Source organism: Pseudorca crassidens, chromosome 15 (assembly GCF_039906515.1).
Source record: "Pseudorca crassidens isolate mPseCra1 chromosome 15, mPseCra1.hap1, whole genome shotgun sequence".
NCBI classification, from domain to species: domain Eukaryota; kingdom Metazoa; phylum Chordata; class Mammalia; order Artiodactyla; family Delphinidae; genus Pseudorca; species Pseudorca crassidens.
The window spans coordinates 61,329,982-61,356,593 of NC_090310.1; the positions used below are offsets into that span (position 1 = coordinate 61,329,982).

Sequence of the window (26,612 nt, forward strand, 5' to 3'; positions counted from 1 at the left end):
AACTGCACAGTTTCCAGGAGTACACAGTTATCAAAAATGCACACACTTCACTTAGCTTGGTTCCTTTCTTATACTATAAACAAGTGTCCTTTTTGTGGTCTCTTTAGAGCTATGTTTTTAACATATTTTGTGCTTTGCTTGTGTGGGGGGGTAATTTTGCTATTTAAAATGGCCCACAAGCATAGTGCTGAAGCGCTGTCCAGTGTTCCTAAGCTAAGGAAGGCTGTGACGTGCCTTATGGAGAAAATAAATGTCAGATAAGGTTCGTCCAGGTGTGAGTTATAGTGCTGTTGGCACGAATTCAATGTGAATGTATCAACAATGTATATTAAAGGTGTCTTTAAACAGAAACACAAATAAATAAAACAAGGCTATGTATTGATCAGTTGATGAAAATGTTGTGACCAGAGGCTCCCAGGAGCCTAATTCTATATTCTCCCTCAGGAGCAATGGTTTTGTACTAGTTCAGCGTTCACAGCTGGTTTATAGAACATCACTATTGCAAATAACAAGGACTGACTGTATTAAGCACAGGTGCCCAGCACCCAGATCTGCGCACAACAGGTCCGGTTGTGTTCACGCACAAGTACACGTACAACCACGCTCGGCTGTGTGCTCAGCTCCGTGTACTCAACACTGCCGTCCGCACCAGCACCCGCCGAGCCCTCGGGGGGCCGTGAGGACTAAATGCAGGAGCTCGGTGGGTACAGCCAAACACTCCTGGATTCAAATCCCAGCTCAGTGGGGAGCTGTGTGCCTGCAGGCCTGTCATAATCAGGGCCAGTTTCCTTACGTGTACGTGAGGTTAATCGTTGTCACGATGGTAAAGTGGGGCTGTGCAGGTCAAGCTGCCAAGCGCAGGGATGGGGTGGGGCTTGGGGCAGGCAGCAGGACAGAGCCTTTTCAGCCCTTGTATCTGTACAGGGCATGTATGGGGTCCAGGAGAGCCAAACTGAGGGCCTCCCCCTCCTTAGCCGACTGGCCTCCCTGCTCTCGCAGGCCTGGGCCTCACTCCGCCCAACGTTGCCTGGAGGAGCACCTGGAGGCCAGGAGGCCAGGGACCAGAAGGTCAAAGCCAGAGGTACTCAGAGACAGGCAACTCCAGGGGTCCCAAACTGGCAGCCCATAGGCTGTATCGTGCCTAAAGACCACTCTCCTTTGGCCTGCATGTACGTGTATTTTAATTTCAGTCAACATTTATAACTTGAGAGACTGCATACTTAAAGAAACCCAGATTTCTAGCTTGTCTTAACCCCAAAGATCCTGCAGCTCCGCGCCTGCATTCCTGCATGGCAGTGATGGGCTGAGGCTGAGGAGTGGCCCCTTTTTGCCAGTTCTTACCTGCACTTGTGCTCTTTACCTGGGCTGTTTCGTTTGTTAGCTGCCTGGCATTGGGGTTTGGAATCTCCAGTCTAGTCCAATCCCATTTTATAGATAGAGGATCTGAGGTCAGGGGGAAGGCGTGGCGCTTGCCCAAGGCCCCAGGTATACTGGTGGAGCTGAGATTTGAACCCTTGCAGCTCTGAGCTCAGGGTGCTGGACACGCAGGGAGGCTGGGAACACAGAACGGGGGACTTGGGCTGAGGGGCAAATCCTGTTCAGGAAAAGGCTGCTGGTGCCAAAAGGTAAAGCAGAGACCAGCAGCTCTGGCTGCAGTCAGCAGAAAGCTCTCCTTCCCACCTGCGGGCAAATACCAGCCTCCCCCACCCTGTAAGATAAACTCCTCCCCGGCTCTGTTGACACAGGGCTCTCAGGTGTCCCTCTGCCCTGACATTTCCCCTGAGCAGGCAAAGATCTCCGTAATCGCAGGGGCCCCCGGGAAGGTGTGCAGAGCAGGGGTTTTTCCTAGAGCAGAATCTAGCTGGAAAACCTAGGTCTCAGCAGAGGACTGACCATGGGCTATAGCTTCCTCATCTGCAACATAGGGTTTCAACTGCGAAGATTTAATCAGATAATGCTGTGAAGAGCCCTGGCACACACTGCCCAGTGAGCAGTCATTTCTTTCCCTTATTTTATAAACCAAGGCCCAGAGACAAGTGAATAATTCACCCCAAGAAGGTCACGGAATTAGCTCCAACTGGGTAATTTTTAAATGTTAAATATAGTTCTATTTATGAATGTTGTTATTATAGCTATAAAGTACCACACATCTTTTTTTTTTTAAAAAAAGCCTCCATTTTTGCTACTCAGAGATAAACCACTGATTAATTTGCCGGCTGCTCCTCCTAGCTTTTTTCTAAGCATAGAAGAAAAACTATTTTGGAGGCAGGTTTTGTTATTTTTACATAGTTATAAACATGGTAGAGAGGCACCTTTATATCTTTTTAAAAAATTTAACATGGTTTATGAATTGCCCATGATATGGCATATTCTTTATAGGAAGTATTTTATGGGCTGTATAATAGTCCATTTCATGGGTCCATCACTGTTACCTTAACATCCCCCTCTGCTGAACATATAGACTTTTTTACTATCAAAAAGAATGCTACAACAGACATCTTCATGCATTATTATTTTTCTGTCGTTAGAATTATTTCCTTAGGAAGGATCCCCAGTAGTAGGTTTATAGGGTCAAAAAGTTTGAATATGCTGCCAAACTGCTTTTCTAAAGGGCTGAGTTGCTAGTTGATTCTCCCCCCATAACATACGCACAGCAGCTGTGTTTCCCCTTGACAAAACCACAGGCACTTAGCCTTGCCTCCTGAAAGGCAAGGAGTTCGAGCTCAAAACAGGAATTACCAAAGATGGTCTTTCTGTGTCTCTTTGGCCTTGTGACAAGTGTCTTCACCTCACATGGCAAAGAGGGAAACTGAGGCCTCCTGGAGAGACGTAGCTCGAAAGTGGCCTAGCTCCAAGATTGAAAGCAGGTCCCCTCAAGCTTCTCCTCTCTCCTAATCAGAGTACTTCTTATCTGTGTGGCAGCTCTGGCAGGGACATTTCAGTCAATGTTTACCAAGCGTCTATGTGCGCTGGGTTCTCCCCAGTAGTCCCAGTAATCAAAGAGTGTGTCAGGGAGGGGCTGGGCAGAGGACAGAGGGAGCCTCTCTGCAGAACTCAGGAGCAGGCTTCTGCAGATGGATGCAGATGTCTGTGGAGGAGCATTCCAGCTTCAGTGCAGGAAGGGGGGTCAACATTACAGAAACATGCAGGAGAAGGGGAGATACAAGGGGCTGGGTTCACGAGACCAGACAGTGTAGGGACAAAGGGGAGCAGAGGGGAGACCAGGCACTGGGGGAGCACCTTTTGAGCCTACAGAAAAAGTTCTGAGCAGAGGAAGGACGAGGTCAGGTTTAGATTGTAGACGATAACCCTGTACCAGCTCTGCTGAGAATGGGCTGGAAGAGATGAGAAAGGGCACCAGGAAAGCCAAGACGGGAGAAGAGGAAAGGAAGTGACAGAAGTAAAGATGTCTTCGAGAGAAATTTAGGGAGTAGACAGGGACCAAAAGAGATGGGCCGTGGGAAACCAGGGAGAGGGAAGAACCGTGATGATGCCCAGGCCTCTGGGTACGTGGGGGTGATGCCCACCCAATGTTCATCTCCCCTTCTCCCTTAATAACAGAACCCTATTTTTATTCAGGGTTGGCAATATACCCAGCTTAAAACACACCAGTATCCAGAGTGGCGCTGGCAGTTCTGGCCTGTGTACTATGAGCATCAGTACCGGGCCTGAGAGTCTGGCTAGTTGTCATCTAGCACGCGAGGCCGGAAGAGAAGTGGGCATCACGCCTTCAGTGGCTCAGTCTCCCAGGTGCCAGGAGCAGGGCCAGATTCAGAATCAAGGGCTAGCAAACACGAGCTGAAGGAAGTCAGGCAGCCAACCAGGTGATCTGGGACCTGAGAACCCCATGCACAGTCAACCTAGTACCAGGAAAATGGCCTCGAGGCCACCGTCCATCTCCCCTGGGACACAGCCCAGCACAGGAGAAAGAGCACAGAACTGGGAACCCGTACGCTCAGCTCTGCCATTGACTCACAGGCCTGAGGCCACCCTTCTTTTGAGTTGATACCTCAGTGTCCCCATCTATAAATGGAGACAATGCCCCCACCTCATGGAGCTGTGTGACCACCTGGCCTCTGCCATCACATCTTCCCAAATATCCTCACTGATTCACCTCATGGGTTCACCATGCTGTCGCCTATGCAGTGCCCTCTGCCTAGAAAGCCCTTCCAAGCTTCTTCTACCTGCTTCTCTTCCAAGCTCAATTCAAGCATGGATGCCCACGTGTGGCTCCACGGGGGGCAGAGTTCACAGCTCTCGCCAAGGTGGCCCCATGGCATGTGCTCTTTTGTTATACCAGGAGGACACAGGCTGTTTACACACATCCGCTGTGGATCACTATCTTCCATTTTTTGAGGGTTTCTAAGTCTATATACACAGACACACAGACACAGAGGCGTTTGGCTTAAGCAGCGATGTGCACTGCTGGCGAGCTGTGCAAGGGCACTGGCAGAAGAGGTAGTGATGCCCTCAGCCAGGCTCCACACACCCAGAGCAGAGCAGAGAAGGTTGCCCTGCGCTGTTCCAGCCAGTGCATCTCGAGCCTGGCCCAGCGTGGAGCTCAACAAACACTCCTTAATGAATATATGGCTTCTCCTCCTCTGTCTCCCAAATGCCTTTTGTGACGATAGATGGTGCTGACACTCTCCTTGTCCTTGGAGTTGAGATGGTCAGCTACAGAGTTCTGCACCTGCCTCTCACCCACAGAAAGGCAGTGCCGTGCCCATTGTACATACAAGGTGAGGGAGAAAGGTGACCTGCTTCACCAAGTGTCACCGGAATCAAAGGCATCAAGGCACCCAGCATGGGCCCTCTTCCTCTAGAGATCAGAGGTCTGTGTGGGCTCTGACGCTACACCCCATGGTCTCAGGAACTCAGGCCCCCTGTTTGCAAAACAAAGCTGTGGAGATGTGTGAATTTTAAGTACCTCTAGGTGCTGTCCTGTGATTCCACGTGATAGTAGAGAAGGACTGAATTCAGAGGCTGCAATCTCTCAGGAAGCTAGTCTCTTTCTGAGTCTCTCTCTCTCTCACACACACACACACAAACACACACACATACATACACACGCACGCTGAGTCTGAAACTCCCACAGGGCTCTCTGGGGCAAGACACAGATTGGGAGAAAATAGCTGCAAAATATATATTTGACAAGGAACTTGTATCGAGTATGTATAAATAACCCTTACAACTCAATAATATTAAGACCAACAGCCAAATAGTTAAATATTTAAAAGTTGGCAAAATACTTGAACAAATAATTCACCAAAGATATATGGATGGCAAATAAGCACACAAAAAGATGCTCAACATCGTTAGTCATTAGGAAAATGCAAATTAAAGCCATAAGGAGATACCACTATACACCTATTGGAATGATTAAAATTAAATAGACTAGGGCTTCCCTGGTGGCGCAGTGGTTGAGAGTCCGCCTGCCGATGCAGGGCACATGGGTTCGTGCCCCGATCCGGGAAGATCCCACATGCCGCGGAGCGGCTGGGCCCGTGAGCCATGGCCGCTGAGCCTGCGCGTCTGGAGCCTGTGCTCCGCAACGGGAGAGGCCACAACACTGAGAGGCCCGTGTACCGCAAAAAAAAAAAAAAAAAAAAAAAATTTAAATAGACTGATCATACCAAGTACTGTTGCGGATGCAGAGAAACCAGAACTCTCATACGCTGCTGCTGGGAATGTAAAATGGTACAACCACTCTGGAAACACTTGGGCAGTTTTTTTAAAAGTTAAATATATATTTACCAAATGATCTAGCCGCTCCACTTCACTCCTAGGTATTTACCCTAGAGAACAGGAAGGTATATCCATACAAAGACTTATACACAATTGTTCACAGCAGCTTTATTTATAATAACAAAAAACTAGAAAAAACCAAATGTCCATCAACAGATGAAGGGCAAAACAAATCATGGTTTACCCTTCCATACAATGGTGTACTATGTGTACTCAGAAATAAAAAGGAATAAACTGATGTACACAACAACTTGAATCTCTAAATAATCATGCCGGGTGAAAGAAGCCAGACCCCCACCGCCTCCCAAAAAGTATATTCTGTATGATTCCATTTATACAAAATTGTAGAAAATGCAAAGTAATTGATAGTGACAGAAAGCTGGTCAGTGGTTGCCTGGACAAGGGAGGGGAGAGGGAGGCGTGAGAGGAAGGAATTACAGAGGTGCAAGAGGAAACTTCGGGGGTTGATGGATGTGTTCACTATCTTAATTGTGGTGATGGTTTCATGGGTTACATACTATGTCAAAACTTACCAAACTGTACACTTTAAGTATGTGCAGCTTGATGTATGTTGTCTGTACATCAATAAAGCTGGAAGGAGGGGAAGGGGCAGGGGAAAGAGAAGAAGGCAGGGCAGAAGGAAGCAGGAGGAGTCTTTCTGGGAAGCCTGGGACCTGGACACAGACACACGGACGTACATGCACTGAGTATGAACCTGCCACTTGGCCTCCAGGGGAGTCCTAAGAGTCTCTGAACTCAGGATTCCATCTGTGAGAAACACCAAGGCTACTTGCCATTTGCTCGTTATTCATCCAGAATACTTCCTGTGTGCCTGGCTTGCGCTGGGCACTGGGGATTCAGAGATAAATCAAACACAGGCCTTGCCCTGGGCAGTTCATGCTATTGGCCATGGGGAAGCCTTCCCAAAATTCAGCCTAAACATTTAGCTTCATGCCCCAAATATACCAGGCAGGTTCCCTTCACAGGAGCTATGAGAACTCTTCTTCTTGGACCTGATTTTGTTTTTAGCCTTGCCACCTCTTGGGAGAAAGCTCGTAGCTCCAGCCGGATTCTGTCCTGTATCTGTGCTAAGCAGACATCCAAGCTGAACCCCAACTGATTTCTAATAACTGACTAATGAGATCTGAGTCAAAGTCTTCACAGAATTGCAGAAATTCAGGGCAGGAAAGAATCTGAAGGTTTCAAAGCCCAACATCCATCTGATTGAAGCTTCACTTCGCTGAATAACATTCCTGTTCTGCAGTCACCCAGACCCAGTTTGAATACCTCTAGTGAGAGAGGAGCTCACTACCAACTGAAGATGTATCGGATCTTTGGAGAACTAGAGAAGTTATAAAGTTCTTTCCTTCTAACTGTGCATGGAAGGGTACTGGCATTCATTAAGCACCTACTGTGTGCTAAACCCTGTGCTGGGGGCTTTACACATATGGGATTTCTAATCTAGTTTAATTCTCTACCCAGCTTTGCTCCTATGAGGCTGGGATTATGATTATGATGCCCATTTTTACTACTGAGGAAACAAAAGGTCAGAGAAATTAAGTGACTTGCCCATGGTCACAAAGTCAGTCCATGTTTGAGACCAAGCATGTCCAACTGCAAAGTCCATGCTCTCTGTTCTCGACCACTCAGAGAGCAGGGTGAGGGGTCTGACGCTGTCTAGGCTTGGATCCTGGTCTCCTTCATCTGAAGGCTAACCTCTGGGATTCCTTACGATGGCGATCTCCTGCCAGTCCTAACAAACTTTGAAGCCCATCCTCTCCCAGGCACGGGCCCCAACCCCTTCCTTCCAGAAGGAAGCCACAAAACAGAGGGTTGGCTCAAGGTGTCCTACAGCTCCAGGCTGGGCCCTGGGTACTGCCCAGCATGGGCTGCTCTCTGCAGGGCAGGGAATGGGAGGGCATGGAGGGTCAGGTGCTCTCCATCCTCTGCGAACACAGACCTTGGTCTGGTGACTAGGAGCCTGGGCTCTGGGAAGGAGCTGATGAAGAGGGACCCTTGAAAGATGGCATGTGAGCTGGGCCTTGAGACAAATGGAAACATGGGGAGATAGCAGTAGTGGTGGGAAGAAAATTTCAAGCAGAGGGAACTGGGGTGAGTAAAAGTAATTTAGGTAGAAAGGAAAGGCCCGTGGAAGGTATACTGCTGACCTGGGATAGAATGGGACCAAGGGTCCCTTAGGGACATTTCTGAAGTAACAGAATGCCTTTCTCTAGCTCTTAGGCCGGCTCACTCCAATTAGGCCCAGGGCTGGTAATCTTGCTCGTAAGAGCCCAGCTAAGGGCTGAGGAGGGACGAACGGATACTCACAGGCCTGAGAACAGAAATAGGGAGAGAAAGAGGATGAAAAAGCAAAGGGAGAAAAAGGGGTGGAGAGAAGGTGGGCTCTGGAATCAGATATTTGGTAGCTAGGCCGCATATAACAGACAAGTTGCTTAAATTCTCTGTGACTCAATTTCCTCTTCTATAATAATACCTTCCTCACAGAGCGGTAGGAGGATGCACTAAGTCACACATCCCTGCACCTGGTATGTGGTGTCCCTCTTATCATTCACCTGGACAAGGGTTGGGACCCAGTGGGCAGAGAAGTGATTGAGGCCGTGCAGAAGAGGGGCATTTGTGCGGACATCTGCTGTATGCCAGGCCCTTTCAGCAGATCATCACTCTCCTTTCAGGCAGGAATGATCGATCCCTCTTTGGTAGATGAGAACATGGCCCTGGGGGTAAGACAATTTGTCTGAGGTCCCAGGCTAACAAGGAGCAGAACTGGAGATGAGCCAGGCCTGACTCTGAAGCCAGGGCTCACCCTGAGCAGCAAGCAGATGCTAGGAGGCCCAGGTAGGCTTCAGCTCTGTGCCCGAATGCAAGGAAGGTGGCCCTTGTCAGACGCTGCGGGCTTCGCCTCATGGCAGAGGCCACGTTTGGCACACCTTTCTCCCAGGGAGCTCAATGTCCAAAGTCTGCCACCTCTGAAAGGGAGGGTGGGAGGAGGTGAGTGGTACAATGAAGAGAGGAGGGAGGGATGGCTGGGAGGTAAGAGGGGGATGTGGTGCCAAACCAGCCTCCTAGTGAGGAAAGACCCAGGACTCACTGTGTCATTTCCACCATTTAAAAAGCCCCAGAGAACAGGGGAAGACCCTTTGCTGAGAAGCACTAACCCCACAGCCCAGCTAGACTGGCGGGCTCACCTTACCCAGTCCTACTCCTCTCCCTTTTCGCAGCCCTTTAGATCCTGCTCTAGTTCCTCCTCCAGGAAGCTTTCTCAGATAGCTCCAGCCTACAGTTACCCTTTCTCCTGTACCCACTGCTTGCATCACCTGTGACCAGTCCTATACTAGAATTCCAGATCCTCTAGATTGTAAGACTGCCAAGCACAGCCATTCCAAACCCCATTACATTGCAAGAACTCCTTCTAGAACATCCAGACCTATGTGAGCTGCCCAGAGATGAGGAGCTAGCTCTCAAAACATATTGTTTCATTGCTAGATGTTTTGTTTTTTTGTGTTTTTTTTTGCGGTACGCGGGCCTCTCACTGCTGTGGCCTCTCCCATTGCGGAGCACAGGCTCCTGACGCGCAGGCTCAGCGGCCATGGCTCACGGGCCCAGCTGCTCCGCGGCATGTGGGATCTTCCCGGACCGGGGCACGAACCCGTGTCCCCTGCATCCGCAGGTGGACTCTCAACCACTGCGCCACCAGGGAATCCCTGCTAGATGGTTTTTCAATTTAGAATGTTCTTCCTAGAACTGAGCCAAAATTTTCCTCCCTGGCTGGCACTTGTAAGTGCTGGTCTGGCGTCTGCCCCTCAGGGCATATGGAAGCCTGGGCTCTTTCCTGTGACTGAACTTTGAGTATCTGGAGATAACTATCTTTACCCTCAACGGCTACTATTCTGTCCCAGCAGTGTGGGAAGTCATGTCCAGTATGCCTAGATTGGGGTCCCAACCCTACCACTTCCTGGTTATATAACTCTGGCCAGTTCCTTCTTTCCACTAGTCCCAGCTTCCTCAATTATAAAAACTCCTAACCTCACCAGGTGGCACTGCCTCCCCTGTCGAATGTGGTAGTTTTATTGTTCTGTTTAGAGGCAATATGGCTTAGAAGAAAGAACATAGCTTCGATGCCAAACTGACCAGCATTTAAGTGTAGGCTCTGCTACACAGCAGCTGTGTAACTCTGAACAAACTACTTCCTCTCTCTGAGCCTCAGTGTCCTCATCTATAAAATGAGGATAACATATGCTAAGTGGGCCTGAATTGTTTTGCTTCTTGTTTTCTCTGACCCATCTGTGTCTTGGCCTTTCTTCTGGACCTGCCCAATTTTCCAAGTTAACTATAATGCAGCTACCCTTTTATTGAGCACCAGTGTGTGGCGGGCACAGTGCTGAGTGCTTCAGATGAGGATTCCATTCAATCCCAGTACCCACTCTTTAAAGCAGGTACTATATGGCTAGTATCTTTTACTCAGAAGGCACACAATTGAACAGCAGCTGTTATTAATATTTCTATGAGCCAGGCTCCATGTACCATCCATATATATTTATCAGCCTAAAAAGCTCCCTAAGGGGAGGGACCACATCTTGGGGCCTGCTTACAGAGCAGACACTCTGTACACACTGGCTGAATGAATGGATGGAAATACTTCTTTGCATTCTCCCACAGCGGCCCGGATAAAGCCTGGCCACAGTAGGTGCTTGATGAATATTTGATTAACTAGAGCCACAAAAATGTAAACTGTCCTCAGTGGCTTTAGACTGAATCCCAGAATGTCCTGAAAGCATGTCAGCGGAACCCCTCCTGCTAATTAGGAGCTCCTCTGAGGTCCTTCTCTGAGAAGGCTCCAGGCTTCCTCCACACTCAGATCCCAGCTTTTCCTCGGTGGTGGCTGTGTGGCAGAGCTCTCTACAGAGAGACCACTTGCTGTCCAGACCTCATCACAACCCAGGCAGAGGTGGCAGAACCAGCAGGGCTTCCAGAGAACAGGAAGCACCTCTCCCGCTGAGGAGCTGCCAGAGCCTCTCCTCGGGTGTGGCTTCTATGCCAGCTTCACGTGCCATCAGCCAAGTTCCCTCTTCTGAGGCTGCCCACCCGGCTTCCAGAGACCCTGTGGTAGGGAGGCCGACTAGTGTGACAGCTTCAAGGGGGCTCAGAGGTGCCTGGAGGCCTCAGTCTCTAGAGGCTCCATTCTGACAGTGCTGCCAGAACGGAAGGGGCACTCATTAGGCCTTTGAAGCTGGGGGCCCAGAAGCAGAAGATCACAAGTGGCCAAAGTAATATGTTCCCTTGCCTTGCAGATAGGGCATCCCTGGCCCAGGCCTGCACTTCCAGCCTCGTTTCCCTTCTCCGCCCTCATCCTCAGGTGACAACTAGGAGCACTACGCACCTGGCGTCTAACACTGTACATCAGGGGACACAGACTGATGGCCTGACACAGACACACATTAATGGGTGCGTTTTAAAGTGTTTCCTAGTTGGCCACATTAAAAAAATCAAGAGATGTCACAAACATCCAGATTTCTTACAAATGAGAAGATCTGACAACACGAGGCCCAAGTTCTTGCATGGCAGCGGTGGCGAGAGCAGGCTAGCAGCCACCTCTTTCGAGCAACACTCTCTAATTTGCTATCACCCCCAAAGAGCCCAACATAGACAACAGGGTTTGAGGTCCCTTGCTTTTCATGTTTTATCATGGCATGTGGACCTCCTAATGACCTTATGAGGTAGATAGCATCATGTCCCCATTTCACAGATGAGGAAGCAGAGGCTCTGAGAGAAAAAGTAACTTGGCCAGGATTCGAACCCAAGCAGCCTGACTTCAGAGCCAAACACAAGGACACTGGTCTGCAGCAAAAGTATGGACAATGCAGTGAGTTTTTTTTTTTTTCCTTTTTTTTGTGGTACGCGGGCCTCTCACTGTTGTGGCCTCTCCCGTTGCGGAGCACAGGCTCCGGACGCGCAGGCTCAGCGGCCATGGCTCACGTGCCCAGCCGCTCCGCGGTATGAGGGATCTTCCCGGACCGGGGCACGAACCCGTGTCCCCTGCATCGGCAGGTGGACTCTCAACCACTGCGCCACCAGGGAAGCCCCTGCAGTGAGTTTTTAATACAGCAAAATGCATTCAGTTTGAAGGAATACTTTTTTCTGATTTTATATAGCCTTCTTACTTTGGGGCTAAAGGTATTAAAATGTTCTTTCTCTCACTATATGATAGTAATAGTAAACAGAACAAGTGTCATGTGTCTTTGCCTGGCAGATTAAAAAGTTGGCCAACCTAGGATACATTCCCAAATGTACTGATCTTTGAAGTCTAAGTCTGAGGACCATTGCTCTGCTATACAGCCTTCTTGTCACAGAATGATAGCATGTTTCTGCTACTCCTCCTGGTTCAAAAAAACCCCACCTCTATCTACATCTCATCTTATCTTTGAAGAGGTGGCTTTTGAACTGAGCTTTTCCCAAGCCCTCTCCCTCTAGCAAACTGACAGAGCATTTGTTCATTCCTCTTGTTATATTTATCTCATTCTTCCTCAAGTTACAGTTATCTGTATCCTATCCACTCTTGTACCCCCTAAAGTGGTTCTGGAACAGAGGGAAGAGATACTGAATTATTAGCCAGTCAGCACATGAAGAGCCCTTAGAGATCACCACCTCTGACTATCATTTTGCAGGTGTGGAAAAGCAAAGAGTCTCGCCCCAGGCCACCCAGGGAGTCCTGGCAGAGCTAAAGTGAGTCTCCCGGCCCCTCGGTGCTGGCTCTTTCCACTGCACCATGCTGCTTCCCAGATGCTCCCTTTTGGTTGGCTCAGCACCTCAATTCAGAGGTGCTAGCATGTGACAAACACTTCATAAATATCTCTCCACTAAGCAGTAAAAAGCAGCCTGGGAACACAGGCCTCATCCTCTATAAGGGCCCTCAGCTCAAGCTTCACATCACCTGCATCAAACCTCCCACTCAGTGCAAGCTGCCCATCAAATGAAGAAACAGCCCCTTAGGTCCCTGGTGACCCAGATGTAGAAAGATGCACATATGGCTCAGAAATGCAGTTCCATTAGGCCAGAGTTCTGATCCCAGCCTTGCTGAGTAATCTTGGGTAAATGCCTTCATCTCTCCAGGGGTCAGGTGCTCCAGACAGGTGAAAGAATGACATGAGGAAGAAGTTCCCAAGCCTATTGCATTGTTATAGGCACTAGACAGGCTTTCCAAGAGGAGCCTCAGAGTCCTGCCTCTAGAGGCCTCTGATGACAGGGAAGGTTCAGGCCCACCTGCGACAAATGGATGGTTCCTTTGGAACTGTGCCACAGAAGGGAGTCTGGATGGCCCCTCAGACTCTGTGGCCACATTTTGGGTTGCTGGGGTCAAGAGCCAAGAACTGTTTGAAAATGTCCTAAGTTGGGTAGAACATTTATTATTATTATTATTACACACAAATTCAACACAGAAAATGGCATCACCCTCACCTTCCTGACCCACTGAGTAGGAAAGGCCATCCCCCCTCCCTGTCCCATTACACCCACATCAGTATTATCACAGCTCCTAGATGGTTCATCATACCTCCACATTTAGATATTTGTCTCCCTCTGTTAGCCGTGAACTTCTTGAAACTAGGGACCGCCTCTTACTCCTTCCTTTACCCTGTGCACTTGGTCTAGGGCCTGATAAATAAATAATAAACAAAGGCCGATATATGTTTAGCTAGACAAGGAATCCCCTCCACTCCTGTTCTGGGATAAGGCAGCATTTAGGCCCCTTAGAGCCATAGACACATCCAGCCCATTTGTGACATGCAGAAGGAAACTGGCCGATCCAAAATCACTCCGTCAGTGAGAGGGCTCGGACTAAAAGCAGCCTTTCCAACTCTCAGGACAGTGCATTTCCAGCTAAACTGTCTCGAGTTCTACCACACATTAGCTGTGTAACTCTGGGCGAGATCCTTTGCCTCACTGCCCTGGCTTCCTCACTTGTAAAATGGGTAAAATTGTAGTGCCTACATTATAGGATTGTCTGAGGAGTAAGTGAACCTGTGTAAAACAGAGCACAGGACATAGGAGGAGCTCAAAAAGTGTGCCTGTCATGACTGTCATTCACTCCTGGCTGTTCTCCTTGGTAAAGGGGCACCCACCACCCATCAGCAAAGCAGAGCTCACAGCGCAAGGAAGACTTTCCAGCACTGACTTACACAGTCTTCAACCCAGCTAGTCCCCTGCAACAATCCCTTTGGGGAAATGCCTGATCTTTTGTCACGAATCCTTCACAGCTTTCCCTCCTCCAAAGCCTTATGCACGTGTGCAAGTGTACACACAATTCACAGTGATGACAAGGAGAGGTTGTGAAACCTTTGCAAGAGCTCACCCTTTCAAGTCAGATAGACTGGGTGTCAGATAACAAGTCTGCCACTTAGAGCTGTGCAGTCTTAGGCAAGTCGCTCTCTCTAAGCCTCGGTCTCCTCATCTTTCAAAGTGGTATAATCTGGGCTTCCCTGGTGGCGCAGTGGTTGAGAGTCCGCCTGCCGATGCAGGGGACACGGGTTCGTGCCCCGGTCCGGGAGAATCCCTCATGCCGCGGAGCGGCTGGGCCCGTGAGCCATGGCCGCTGAGCCTGTGCGTCCGGAGCCTGTGCTCCGCAACGGGAGAGGCCACAGCAGTTAGAGGCCCGCGTACCGCAAAAACAAAAACAAAACAAAACAAAGTGGTATAATCTGTTATGAGGATTACCTAAAATATGTAATGGTCTGCTATTCCATAAATGATGCTGAAAGTAATAATAGTTGTCTCATTTTTATTTAACAAAATCCACTTGACAAAATGTCAGAACCAGAAGGGGCCTTAGGGATCATGTGGTCCAGTCTTCTCGTTTTATAGCTGGAGACCCAGAGGTCTTGAGTGGAGGCGTGATTGGCCCAAGGTCACACATTGAGGTGGTGGTGGAACAAGACCTGGGACCTGGGTCTCCTGATTTTTTGCTACATGTCCATTTTGGCCCGTTTGATTCTCCTTATCTGCCCCCTCCCCGAAACACAGGAAGTGGCTGGAATCACTCTTTTCCCATCCTCTTCCCTTCATGCTTATCTTTCACCAGCCAGACCATCTGTTTGTCAACATAATCACACCCCCCAGGCACATCTAGTCCCTTCAAGCCTGACTTGAGGAGAAGGTAAAACAACTGTTGGCCCCTGGCAATAGCAATAATAACAGTAAGAGCAATAAATAACAGTCAACAACTGGCACAGTACCCTATACTTTAAAATGCTTTTCCCTACACTGTCAACACATTCTCACAGTTTCTCCCTAACCTGGTTGGCTTAGGAACATAATTTCCTCCAACTTATTTGATTCAACACTTCCTGAGGACCCACTTTATGCCTAGCCATGGGCTAGAGATTGGAGACACAGAGAGGAAAAAGTCCATGCCTCTGCCGGAAGGAGCTCACAGTCTAATGGGGATTGAGGGCAGGTGGGGACATAACAACTTCTTTTGGCCCAAATGGTGCAGCAGTAAAATGCCCTGCCCCACCCTATGGGGAGGCTTCTTTATCATGCTGTCAAGCGGCAGAATGTATCTCTGAAATAAACTGGAGCAAGAAAAGATGAATGAAAGGCTGAACAGGACAGCAGGAGGGAAGGTAGAGAATAGAAAATACAGACACCGAAAACTTGACCTCCTTGTCTCATGGAGATTCTAATGAGAGATTCCTGGAAGGGCAAGGGAGCAGCAGTGGGATCCATGTGAAATCAGAAAGCCACAGTCCCTGCCTCCCTGACAGCACACAAGATTCTGATGCTTCTGTTCCCTTAGGGATTCTGCCCTCGGATGCCAAGATTTTCCAAACCCAGTGCTGGGCTATATATGCCTCCTTGGGACCATCGTTGCTGGAATGACGTCAGTGCCCTTGCAGTGGAAATGTTTGTACCTCCTGATTGCTTCCTAGGCCCCTCAGCCTGGCAGCCCAACACACTACACTCCAGCATTCATTATCCCCTGGCAGGGAAGCATCCGCAGGGATGTAAAAGAGACCGGTGGGGTGGGGGAGGTGGGAGAGAACCGGACAAAGAGCAGCCACCCCTCCTCTCTCCTCCAGTCTATCTCCCAACTCCTGTGTCCCTGAGAACCTACTATGTGCCAGGCACAGGCACTATTTTAAGTGCTTTCATATATGTCTCATTCAATCCTTATATCAACCCTCTGAGATACATACCCTTCTTCCCAGATTTACAGATGAGGAAACTGAAGCTTGGGGAAGGGAGGTAACTTGACAAAGGTCATCCCAGTGATGGCGCAGAGATGACAATATAGGACTGTCTGATACCTCCGGTTCCACGAGGCCCACACAGTCAATGTTTCACTTGAGAAGTCTCGAGTTGAAAAAGATCAACTGAGGAAACCCCAATTATTTCATAGACCCAAGTTTAAATTCTGGGTTGCTTTAATAGGGATGTCCCCCTGACATGTAAGAGCTGCTTGAATGGCATATTAAAACTGTACAGACCATCTAATCCAACTCCTGAATTTAACAGATTAACAGACAGACACCCACGCCTACAGAATTTTAAGATGGCTACTTGTGGCCTACGAGCAAGCTAAAGGACTAGAACCCCAATCTCTGGCACTTTCCCTACCCGACCATGCCTGCAGAGATCACCTTTTTCTGGGAAGCAACTCCAGCCCATCCCACCTCCAGATGGGCAGAGAAGGCAGAGGAAACAGGCAGTGTGTCGCCAGGCCTCTCCTCAATCTGCTGGGTTGAGTAAGGGTATATGGGCGCTTCCCAGGCTAGGAGGTGTTCCCAACAGCCCAGCTCCCTGCCAAGGAGCAGAAGAAACCATCACAGCCTGTGGAGAATCCATGGAGACTGAGGCTTAGATCTCCTACTCTAGGGGTCATGGACATTTTTTTCTTCTCGGGGGAGAATATGGGAAGGAAGCAGTCATTGGCACTTGACCTTGGGCTGGGTGTGGGGTTCCCTGCTTCCCCCTCCCCCAGGTACTCTTGCTCCTCCTCCAAGAAAGAAAGAGGCTTAAATGTTTGTCAAACAAATAGGAATGGGGTGATCCCCAAAATCCTCCAAATAGCCCACTTTGGGCATCTTCTCTGCTGCCACCAGCATCCCCTAATTAGTGAATTTCTAGGTGGTGGTGGTGGGGCGCTTCGAGGGATGTAGGGGAATGAAGGGATGGTAAGAATGAGTCACAGTTAACCCCTCCTCGGCTGGTGCCCTCTGAGGAATTCTACCGCAGAGAGCAGCCCCCGCCCACCGGCCGCCGCGGTGCAGCGCAGGCCCCCATCCCTGCTCCGCCGAGGCCTCCTCACCTGAGTCCACTCGCCCTCCGCAGTCCCGCCGGCTCTCACCACTCCGGCCCGGCTTGGCGCAGCGCCTCTGCAGTCGCTGCTGCAGCTGCCTGGCCCAGATCAGCAACCTGCGGCGGTGGGGAAAACAGACAGACAGGGGCGGGTGAGCGCGGGCGGGGACAGCGCGCAGCCGAGTCCCCGACCGCTGACAGCTGGGCCGCCGCGGCCGGAAAGCCTAGAGGGCCGGCTGCCCGCCGGGCGCTCCGGCCGCTCCCCTGCGGGGCCCGCGCCTCCCCTACCCCCACCCCGCACTTGGCACTCTGGGCTGCGGCGGCACAGCTGGGCGGTGGGCCCGGAGGTTCCTGTCATCACCTGCAGAGGCTTCCATAGCTTCGGCTGCCCTGCCCAGGCCGCCGAACTGCTCTCTGGAGTCCCTACTGGAGGCGGCTAGCTGCGTGCTCGCTGGGGCTGGGGCTGCCGGGAGGGAGGGAGGGAGGGAGGGGAGGGGAGGGTGAGGTGGATGGAGGGGACCAGCCAGTCGGCGGCTCGCCGGCAGCTGCGTAAGCGGCCCGCTTCACTTTCCTTCTTAAAGAGATAGTTAGTGTCTTGCTCCAGAGAGCGCGGAAGACGCCAGCATCCGTGGAGTTAGGGGCCTCTCCTACCTCCACACCGGCCTGTACTTATAACTGGGCGGCGGGGCCTGGAGGAGAGCACGTTGGCCCACTGACAGGTCGTGTGACCCTGGGCAAGCCCCCTCACCTCTATGGGCCTCAGCTTTCCCATCTGTAACATCGGATGATGATAACAGTCTTACTCCCTGTCACACGGTTGGCTTAAATAGTAATTTGATCCGAATTTCTCCGAGAACATTGTTCACTCCTCAAATCAAGTACCTCTGAGTATTTAATGCAAACAGCACTCAGACTACTTAGAAAAATGATAGCAAGAATCTTAAACAAGATGGTGAATCATTGGAAACATATGCAGTCACAACCTAAAGTAAGTGTTTATTATACACCTTTCCCCTCTGTGTCTGTCTTCCACCCACTATCACAGGGGAAGAAGAGGAAAAACAAGTGGGAAAAGTAAAGAAAACTGGACTCTCTGCCTAGCGTTTCCACTTCTAGCCCTGCAACTTTAGATAAGTTAACTCACTCTCTGGGCCTGGTTTCTTATCTGCTCCATGTGTGGGAAGTGGAGCTCAATGGGAAGGGGCTCCCTCCTTCTGAACCAGCCCTAACTATCTGATTTGTCGTTCCTCTGCTCAAACCATCTGTCACTTCTTCCAGATCTCTGCTCAAATGTCACTGTCCCAGGGAGGCCTTCCTTGACCATCCAAAATAAAATAGTGATTCCCTCCTCCCTCACTTCCTCTGCCCCAGTTTTGCTGTATTTCGCCACCAGATTGTATTTTTACTGTTTGTAGTCTTTCATTATTACCCCCACTAGAATGTACACTCCATGAAGGAAGGGACTTTGTTCTGTCTCCTGCCATATCCCCAGTGCTTACAATGGTGCCTAACACATACCAGGTGCTCAATAAATATTGACTAAGTGAATGAGAGAGCAAGCATGCATTGTGCCAGGCCCTAGTCTTCTATAAGAACACAAGGCCAGATGCTATCCTCGTCTCTTAAGATTTTTAAGTCCTAAAGTCTCAGTCTACTTTTGGCAAGGCTGTACCTGGTACCCTCCACCCTAAACTGAATTTTCCAAGAGAAGTATTTGTAAAGTGACTTCACCAACTTCATATCATGACTCTGCAATACTGGCCTGCTGAGAAATAGTTAATATTTACAATGTACATGAAAAAAATAATTATTTTAAATTAACTGTTACTTTTCAAAGTTAAATCTTTTGTGTAGCTCTGATTTGTGGTAAATCCATCACTCTATAACAATACATATAATTTTGCAACAAATGCCTATAAGTTTTTTTTGCATTGGTAATATTTTTCCCTCATTCAATTAAACTGAATTCTCCTATCAGATGGCCATCATTATATTATGCTTTGTGGAAAAACCTGACAGCAATCGTGGCAGAAATAGGAAATTGTAGTTGAAAAAGCCATGTGAAATAAGACCTTCTGTCTAAAAACAAACAAACAAAACACTAATGCTAAATTAGCAAGTTAATTGATGAAATGTTTTATCTGCCCTAAGACCCACCTAAATTATATAAGTGACTTATTTACACTTAAAGCAAAACCAAAGGAAGCCATGTAATTGTTGTTTGTTTATCAGGAGATAATTCCTGAGATCCTTATTTAAAAAATATGTTTTGTTTGTCCTCAGGTTTTTTCCCGTGGTACTTAGAAGACTACATTTCCCAGAAATATCCACAAGGAACTTCACCCCACAAAAAGAGAGAGGACTTCTAACCACATTACTCCCATCTGGGATGGTGTTAAGAATCTCTCCTCAGTAACATAAAGCGTGTGATTGAGAAGAAGAGAACCAATGTTTAGTTACAACATAAATTATAATAAGTGAGGATTTTAAGCATAAAACAAATTATTCTAAAGAAATTAGTAGTTTTTGTTTTGTACACATTGGGAAATACTTAAATTTGTTTAGTTTCAAAAGCAATTTTGGTTCCAATTCTGGGTAAGCACATTCCTCCCACTGAATGCCACAATAAACCTGAACAAAATGTATGTAGCAGCTACTTGAGGACTCCGAAAATACTAGCAGGAAATTGGGGAAGAAGGATAGACTCTGACATACCACTGACTAGTGAATTTACCAGTTTTTCTTCCTCTGGTATCCCCCAGCCTGGTCTGAAGGAAGCCCAAAACCTGGACTTGGGGAATCAACACAGAGAGAGTGCCCATGAATCTCCCTAGTTCTGACTTTAGGGTTAGGAAAGGAGACCCCATGCTCAGGGTGAGAGGGGGAAATAATTTTTCTTTTATTTTTTAATCTTTTCTCCATTATCTCATGCCCAAGCTCCCAGGGAATTCTGCAGTGGTGGCTGTGACATCAGGGACCCACAGATCCCTAAAACTCTGAGGGAGGAAAAACTTCTTCAATCAAGTATCTGTAGTCCTAAGAGAGTATGAGCCTCTGCTGGTTTTTTGTTTTTATTTTTATTTATTTATTTTCTTTTGTCTCTTTCCGTCCTCCCACCATTTGGCTTCAGATGCAGGTGCAATTGTGGGGAGAAGGCAGCAAAACAGAGCAGAGTAAACAAAGCTACAAGCTCCAGCTTTCTGGTGAACCCCAAAGAGGATAAACCAAATAATGATAATAATAGAAAAATAATGATCCCAGTTACTATTGAAGACTAAAAATAAAGAAAAAATCTTGCAAGCAATCAGAGAAAAATGATGTGTTAATTACATAGGAATAAAGATTTGAATAACTGAATTTCTCAACTGAAACCATGAAGGGCAGGAGAAAAATGGAACAAGAATTTTAAATTGCTGACAGAAAAGAGCAGTCAACCAGGATTCTATACCCAGCAAAAATATCCATCAGGAATAAAAGTAAAATAAAGCCATTTCTCAGATAAAGCTAAGTTAAGAAAATTCGTTGTCAGCAGACCTGCTCTGAAAGAACTGTTAAAGGAAATTCTTTAGACAGAAGGGAAATTATATTAGAAGGAAACTTAGAACATCAGGGAGGAAAGAAGGACAATAAAAATGGTAAATATTTGGGTAAATTTAATAGACTGTCCTCCTCTTGAATTCTTTAAAATATGTTTGACAGTTGAAAGCAAAAATCATAACACTGTCTGATGGGGTTTCAATGTAGGTAGATGTAATACATGACAATTTTGATTACATATAAAGCAGGAAGTATAAAGGAAATTATATGGTACAAGGTTTCTACACTCCACTTGAAGTGGTAAAATACTGATTCTAAGTAGACTGTGAAAAGTTAAGTATTTATTTTGTAATCCTTAAAGAAACGATTTAAAAATATCTATAACAAAAGATATAGTAAAAAACAACAGATAAATTAAAATGGAATTCTAAAAAAAAAGTTCAAATACTCCAAAAGAGGGCAAGAAAGGAGGAAACAGAGGAATGAAAAATAGAGGAAACAAACAGTAAACAAATAAAAAAATGGTAGATCTAAATCCAAACATGTCAATATTTACATTAAATGTATAAACATCAATTAAACAGAGATTTTCAGGATGGATAAAAAATGACTTAATTAGACGCTTTCTACAAGAAACTCACTTTAAATATAATGATATAGGTAAGCTAAAAGTAAAAGATGGGGAAAGATATACCATAATACGAATTAAAGGAGAGCTGGAATGGCTTAATATGAGAAAAAGTAGACTTCAAAGCAAAGAAAATTACCAGAGATAAAGAGAATCATTATATAAAAATAAAAGGGTCATTTCACAAGGAAGACATAATAATTGTAAATAATTGTAGAAGAGCTTCAAAATACATGAAGCAAAACTTGTCATAACCGAGAGAATAAATAGATTCACAATTATAGTTGCAGACATGAACATTCCTTTCTCTGTAATCAGTAGAACTAGTAGACAGCAAATAAGCCAGGATATAGAAGAACTGAATAGCACTAACAACGAACTAGGTTCAATTGACATTTCACCTAACAACTGCAGAATATATTCAAGTGTCATCCATCAAGACAGACCCTACACTAGGTCATAAAACAAACCTTAATAAATTTAAAAGAATCAAAATCATTTAAAGTATGTTCTCTGACCATAATGAATTAGACTAGAAATAATTGCAGAAAGGTAACAGGAAACTCTCCCTTGAAAATTAAACAACATACTTCTAAATAATCCACAGGTCAAAGTGGAAGTCTCAAGGGAAATTAGAAAATATTTTGAAGTGAACAAAAATGAAAATACAACATGTCAAAAATTGTGCAATGCAGCTAAAGCAGTGCTTGGAGGGAAATATACAGCATTAACTGTTTAAAGAAGGTCTCAAATCAATTAAGCTTCCACCTTAATAAAACTAAAAAATAAGAGCAAAATAAACTCAAAGCAAGCTGCAGGAAGGAAACAATAAATATCACACCAGAAATCAATGAAACTGAAAAAGAAAAGCAAAGGAGAAAATCAATGAAACCAAAAACTGGTTCTTTGAAAAGACCAATAAAATTAATAAGCCTCTAATATGATTTAAAAGAAAAAAAGAGAGAAAATACAAATTAACAATACATGAAATGAAAGAGGGGTTATTACTATGGACCCTGCAGACATTAAAAGGATAATTAGGGAACACTCTAAACAACTCTACACACATAATCACCAATTTAGATGAGATGGAACAATTCCTTGAAAACCACAAACTACTAAAACTCACCCAAAATGAAATAGATAACTGCATAGCCTTACAACTATTTTAAAAATTGAATTCATAGTTTAAAACATTCCAAAATATAAATCTCCAGATCCAGATGGTTTCATGGGTGAATTCTACCAAACACTTAAAGAAGAAATAGTACCAGCTCTACACAGTCTTTTCACAGAAAAATAAAATAGGAGGAAACACTTTCCAAGTTATTTTTATGAGGTCAGTACTTCCCTGATACCAAGATCAGAAAAAGGCAGTACAAGAAAAGACAAATACAGACCAATATCCCTCATGAACACAGATGCAAAAATCCTAAACAAAATACTAGCAAATCTATGTGAAAAGATGATCAACATCATTAGTTATTAGGAAAATGCAAATCAACACCATGAGATATTATTTTATACTCACTAGGATAACTATAATCAAAAAAGGGGCAATAGCAAGTGTTGGCAAAGATATAGAGAAATTGGAACTCTCATATATTGTTGGTGGAAATTTAAAATGGCACAGGTACTTTGGAAAACAGCTTGACAATTCCTTAAAAAGTTAAACATAGAATTATCATATGACCCAGCAATTCCACCCCTACATATACATCCAGGAAAGATGAAAACATGTATACACAAAAAATTATAAACTGTTGTTCACAGCAACATTATTCATTAGAGTCAAAAAATGGAAACGACTCATATGTCTAGCAACAGATGAATGGATAAACAAAATGCATATCCATATAATGGAATATTAATTTGACCATTAAAAGGAATGAGGTACAGATATATTCTACAACATAAATGAACATTATGCTAAGTGAAAAAAAGCCAGAAACAAAAAGCCATATATTATACGAGTGACAGAAAGTGGATTACTTGTTGCCAGGAGCTGTGGGGAAGGAGGGAGTGAAGAGTCATTGCTTATGAGTATGGGGTTGCTATATGAATGATTAAAATGTTCTAAAATGAGATCATGGTATTGGTTGCATAATACTGTGAATATATGAAAAACCATGAATTTAACACTTTATAAAAGGGTTTTTTAACACTTTAAAACTTTTATCATATGTGAATTATATCTCAGTAAAGCTGTTAAACTATATTAGCAAATTGAATCCAATGATACATAAAAGAAATAATATACCATGACCAAGTAGAGTTTATCCTGGATATGTAAAGCTGGTTAAAAATTCAAAACTTGGTTGGTGGGCTTCCCTGGTGGTGCAGTGGTTAAGAATCTGCCTGCCAATGCAGGGGACATGGGTTTGAGCCCTGGACCAGGAAGATCCCACATGCCGCAGAGCAAAAAAGCCCACGCACCACAACTACTGAGCCTGTGCTCTAGGGCCCAAGGGCCACAACTACTGAGCCTGCATACCACAACTACTGAAGCCCCCGCACCTAGAGCCTGTGCTCTGCAACACGAGAAGCCAGGACAAGGAGAAGTCTGTGCACTGCAACGAAGAGTAGCTCCCACTAGTCACAACTAGAGAAAGCCCACGCACAGCAACGAAGACCCAACACAGCCAAAAAAAAAAAAAAAACTTGGTTGGTGTAATATTTAATAGTCTAGAGAAAAACCTCAGTATCTAATCAATTCAGAAAAAGCATTTAACAAGTTTCAACATACACTCATTAAAAAAATATATAAAACTGGACTCCCTCTTGCGAGAGCACCAGAATCACAACTAACTGCTGAACAATCATTGACAGGAAGACACTGGAACTCACTAACAAAGATGCCCCATATCCAAAGACAAAGAAGGAGCCACAATGAGATGGTAGGAGGGGCGCAATCACAATAAAATCAATTCCCATAACTGCTGGGTGGGTGACTCGCGAACTGGAGAACACGTATACCACAGAAGTCCACCCACTGGAGTGAAGGTTCTGAGCCCCACGTCAGGCTTCCCAACCTGGGGGTCCAGCAACGGGAGGAGGAATTCCTAGAGGATCAGACTTTGAAGCCTAGCGGGATTTGCTTGCAGGACTTCAACAGGACTGGGGGAAACAGAGACTCCACTCTTGGAGGACACACACAAAGTAGTGTGCGTATTGGGACCCAGGGGAAGGAGCAGTAATCCCAAAGGAGGCCGAACCAGACCTACCTACTAGTGTTGGAGGGTCTCCTGCAGAGGCAGGGGGTGGCTGTGGCTCACCGTTAGGACAAGGACACTGGCAGCAGAACTTCTGGGAAGTACTCCTTGGCGTGAGCCCTCCCAGAGTCCGCCATTAGCCCCACCAAAGAGCCCAGGTAGGCTTCAGTGTTGGGTCGCCTCAGGCCAAACAACCAACAGGGAGGTAACCCAGCCCCACCCACCAGCAGACAAGCAGATTAAAGTTTTGAGCACTGCCCATCAGAGCAACACCCAGCTTGACCCACAACCAGTCCATCCTATAAGGAAACTTGCACAAGCCTCTTAGAATGCCTCATCCACCAGAGGGCAGACAGGAGAAGCAAGAAGGGCTACAATCCTGCAGCGTGTGGAACAAAAAACACATTCACAGAAAGGTACACAAGATGAAAAGGCAGAGGGCTATGTACCAGATGAAGGAACAAGATAAAACCCCAGAAAAACAACTAAATGAAGTGGAGATGGGCAACCTTCCAGAAAAATAATTCAGAATAATGATAGTGAAGATGATCCAGGACCTTGGAAAAAGAATGGAGGCAAAGATCGAGAAGATGCAAGAAATGTTTAACAAAGGCCTAGAAGAATTAAAGAACAAACACCTAGTAGAATTAAAGAACAGACAGAGATGAACAATAAAATAACTGAAATGAAAAACAGACTAGAAGGAAGCAACAGCAGAATAACTGAGGCAGAAGAATGGATAAGTGACCTGGAAGAGAGAAAGGTGGAATTCACTGTCGTGGAACACAATAAAGAAAAAAGAATGAAAAGAAATGAGGACAGCCTAAGGGACCTCTGGGACAACATTAGACGCAACAACATTTGCTTTATAGGGGTCCAGAAGGAGAAGAGAGAGAGAGAAAGTACCTGAGAAAATATTTGAAGAGATTGTAGTCGAAAACTTCCCTAATGTGGGAAAGGAACTAGCCACCCAAGTCCAGGAAGCTCAGAGAATCCCAGGCAGGATAAACTCAAGGAGAAACACGCCGAGACATATAGTAATCAAATTAGCAAAAATTAAAGACAAAGAAAACTTATTGAAAGCAGCAAGGGAAAAATGACAAATAACGTACAAGGGAACTCCATAAGGTTAACAGCTGATTTCTCAGCAGAAACTCTACAAGGCAGAAGGGATTGCCATGATATATTTAAAGTGATGAAAGGGAAGAACCTACAACCAAAATTACTCTACACGGCAAGGATCTCATTCAGATTCAAGGGAGAAATCAAAAGCTTTACAGACAAGCAAAAGCTAAGAGAATTCAGCACCACCAAACCAGCTCTACAAAAAAATGCTAAAGGAACTTCACTAAGTAGGAAACACAAGAGAAGAAAAGGACCTACAAAAACAAACCCCTAAAAATTAAGAAAATTGTAATAGGAACATACATATCAATAATTACCTTAAACGAGAATAGATTAAATGCTCCAAACAAAAGACACAGGCTTGCTGAATGGATACAAAAACAAGACCCATATATATACTATCTACAAGAGACCCACTTCAGACCTAGGGACACAAACACACTGAAAGTGAGGAGATGGAAAAAGATATTCCATGCAAATGGAAATCAAAAGAAAGCTGGAGTAGCAATACTCATACCAGATAAAATAGACTTTAAAATAAAGAATGTTCCAAGAGACAAGGAAGGACACTACATATTGATCAAGGGATCAATGCAAGAAGAAGATATAACAATTATAAATATATATGCACCCAACATAAGAACACCTCAATACATAAGGCAACTGCTAACAGCTATAAAAGAGTATCAACAGTAAAACAATAATAGTGGGGGACTTTAACACCTCACTTACATCAATGGACAGATCATCCAAACAGAAAATAAATAAGGAAACACAAGCTTTAAATGACACAATAGACCAGATAGATTTAATTGATATTTATAGGACATTCCATCCCAAACCAGCAGATTACACTTTCTTCTCAAGTGCACACGGAACATTCTCCAGATTAGATCACGTCCTGGGTCACAAGTCAAGCCTCAGTAAATTTTAAAAAATTGAAATCATATCAAGCATCATTTCTGACCATAGCACTATGAGATTAGAAATCAATTACAGGGAAAAAATGTAAAAACCGCACAAACACATGGAGGCTAAACACTACGTTACTAAAT

General features: G+C 45.9%; 1 protein-coding gene across 15 annotated transcripts in view; it reads right to left on the bottom strand.

Moving 5' to 3' along the window:
* SNPH (syntaphilin) overlaps positions 1-17,546 on the bottom strand; it is a 43,817-nt gene extending 26,271 nt beyond the window's left edge. For 13 of the 15 annotated variants that reach the window (XM_067707705.1, XM_067707701.1, XM_067707696.1 and 10 more), the window contains exons 1-2: positions 17,417-17,546; positions 17,066-17,172 (exon numbers count right to left, since the gene is read on the bottom strand). Coding sequence is in view for 2 of the 15 variants with exons in the window: in XM_067707702.1 (XP_067563803.1) it covers positions 16,398-16,425 (28 nt within the window). In the remaining 13 variants the exon portion in view is untranslated. Of the gene's footprint in view, positions 1-16,397; positions 16,588-17,065; positions 17,173-17,416 lie in introns of all 15 variants that reach the window. The other 2 variants (XM_067707702.1, XM_067707692.1) reach the window with 1 other exon arrangement.
* Positions 17,547-26,612: the final 9,066 nt, after the last annotated feature.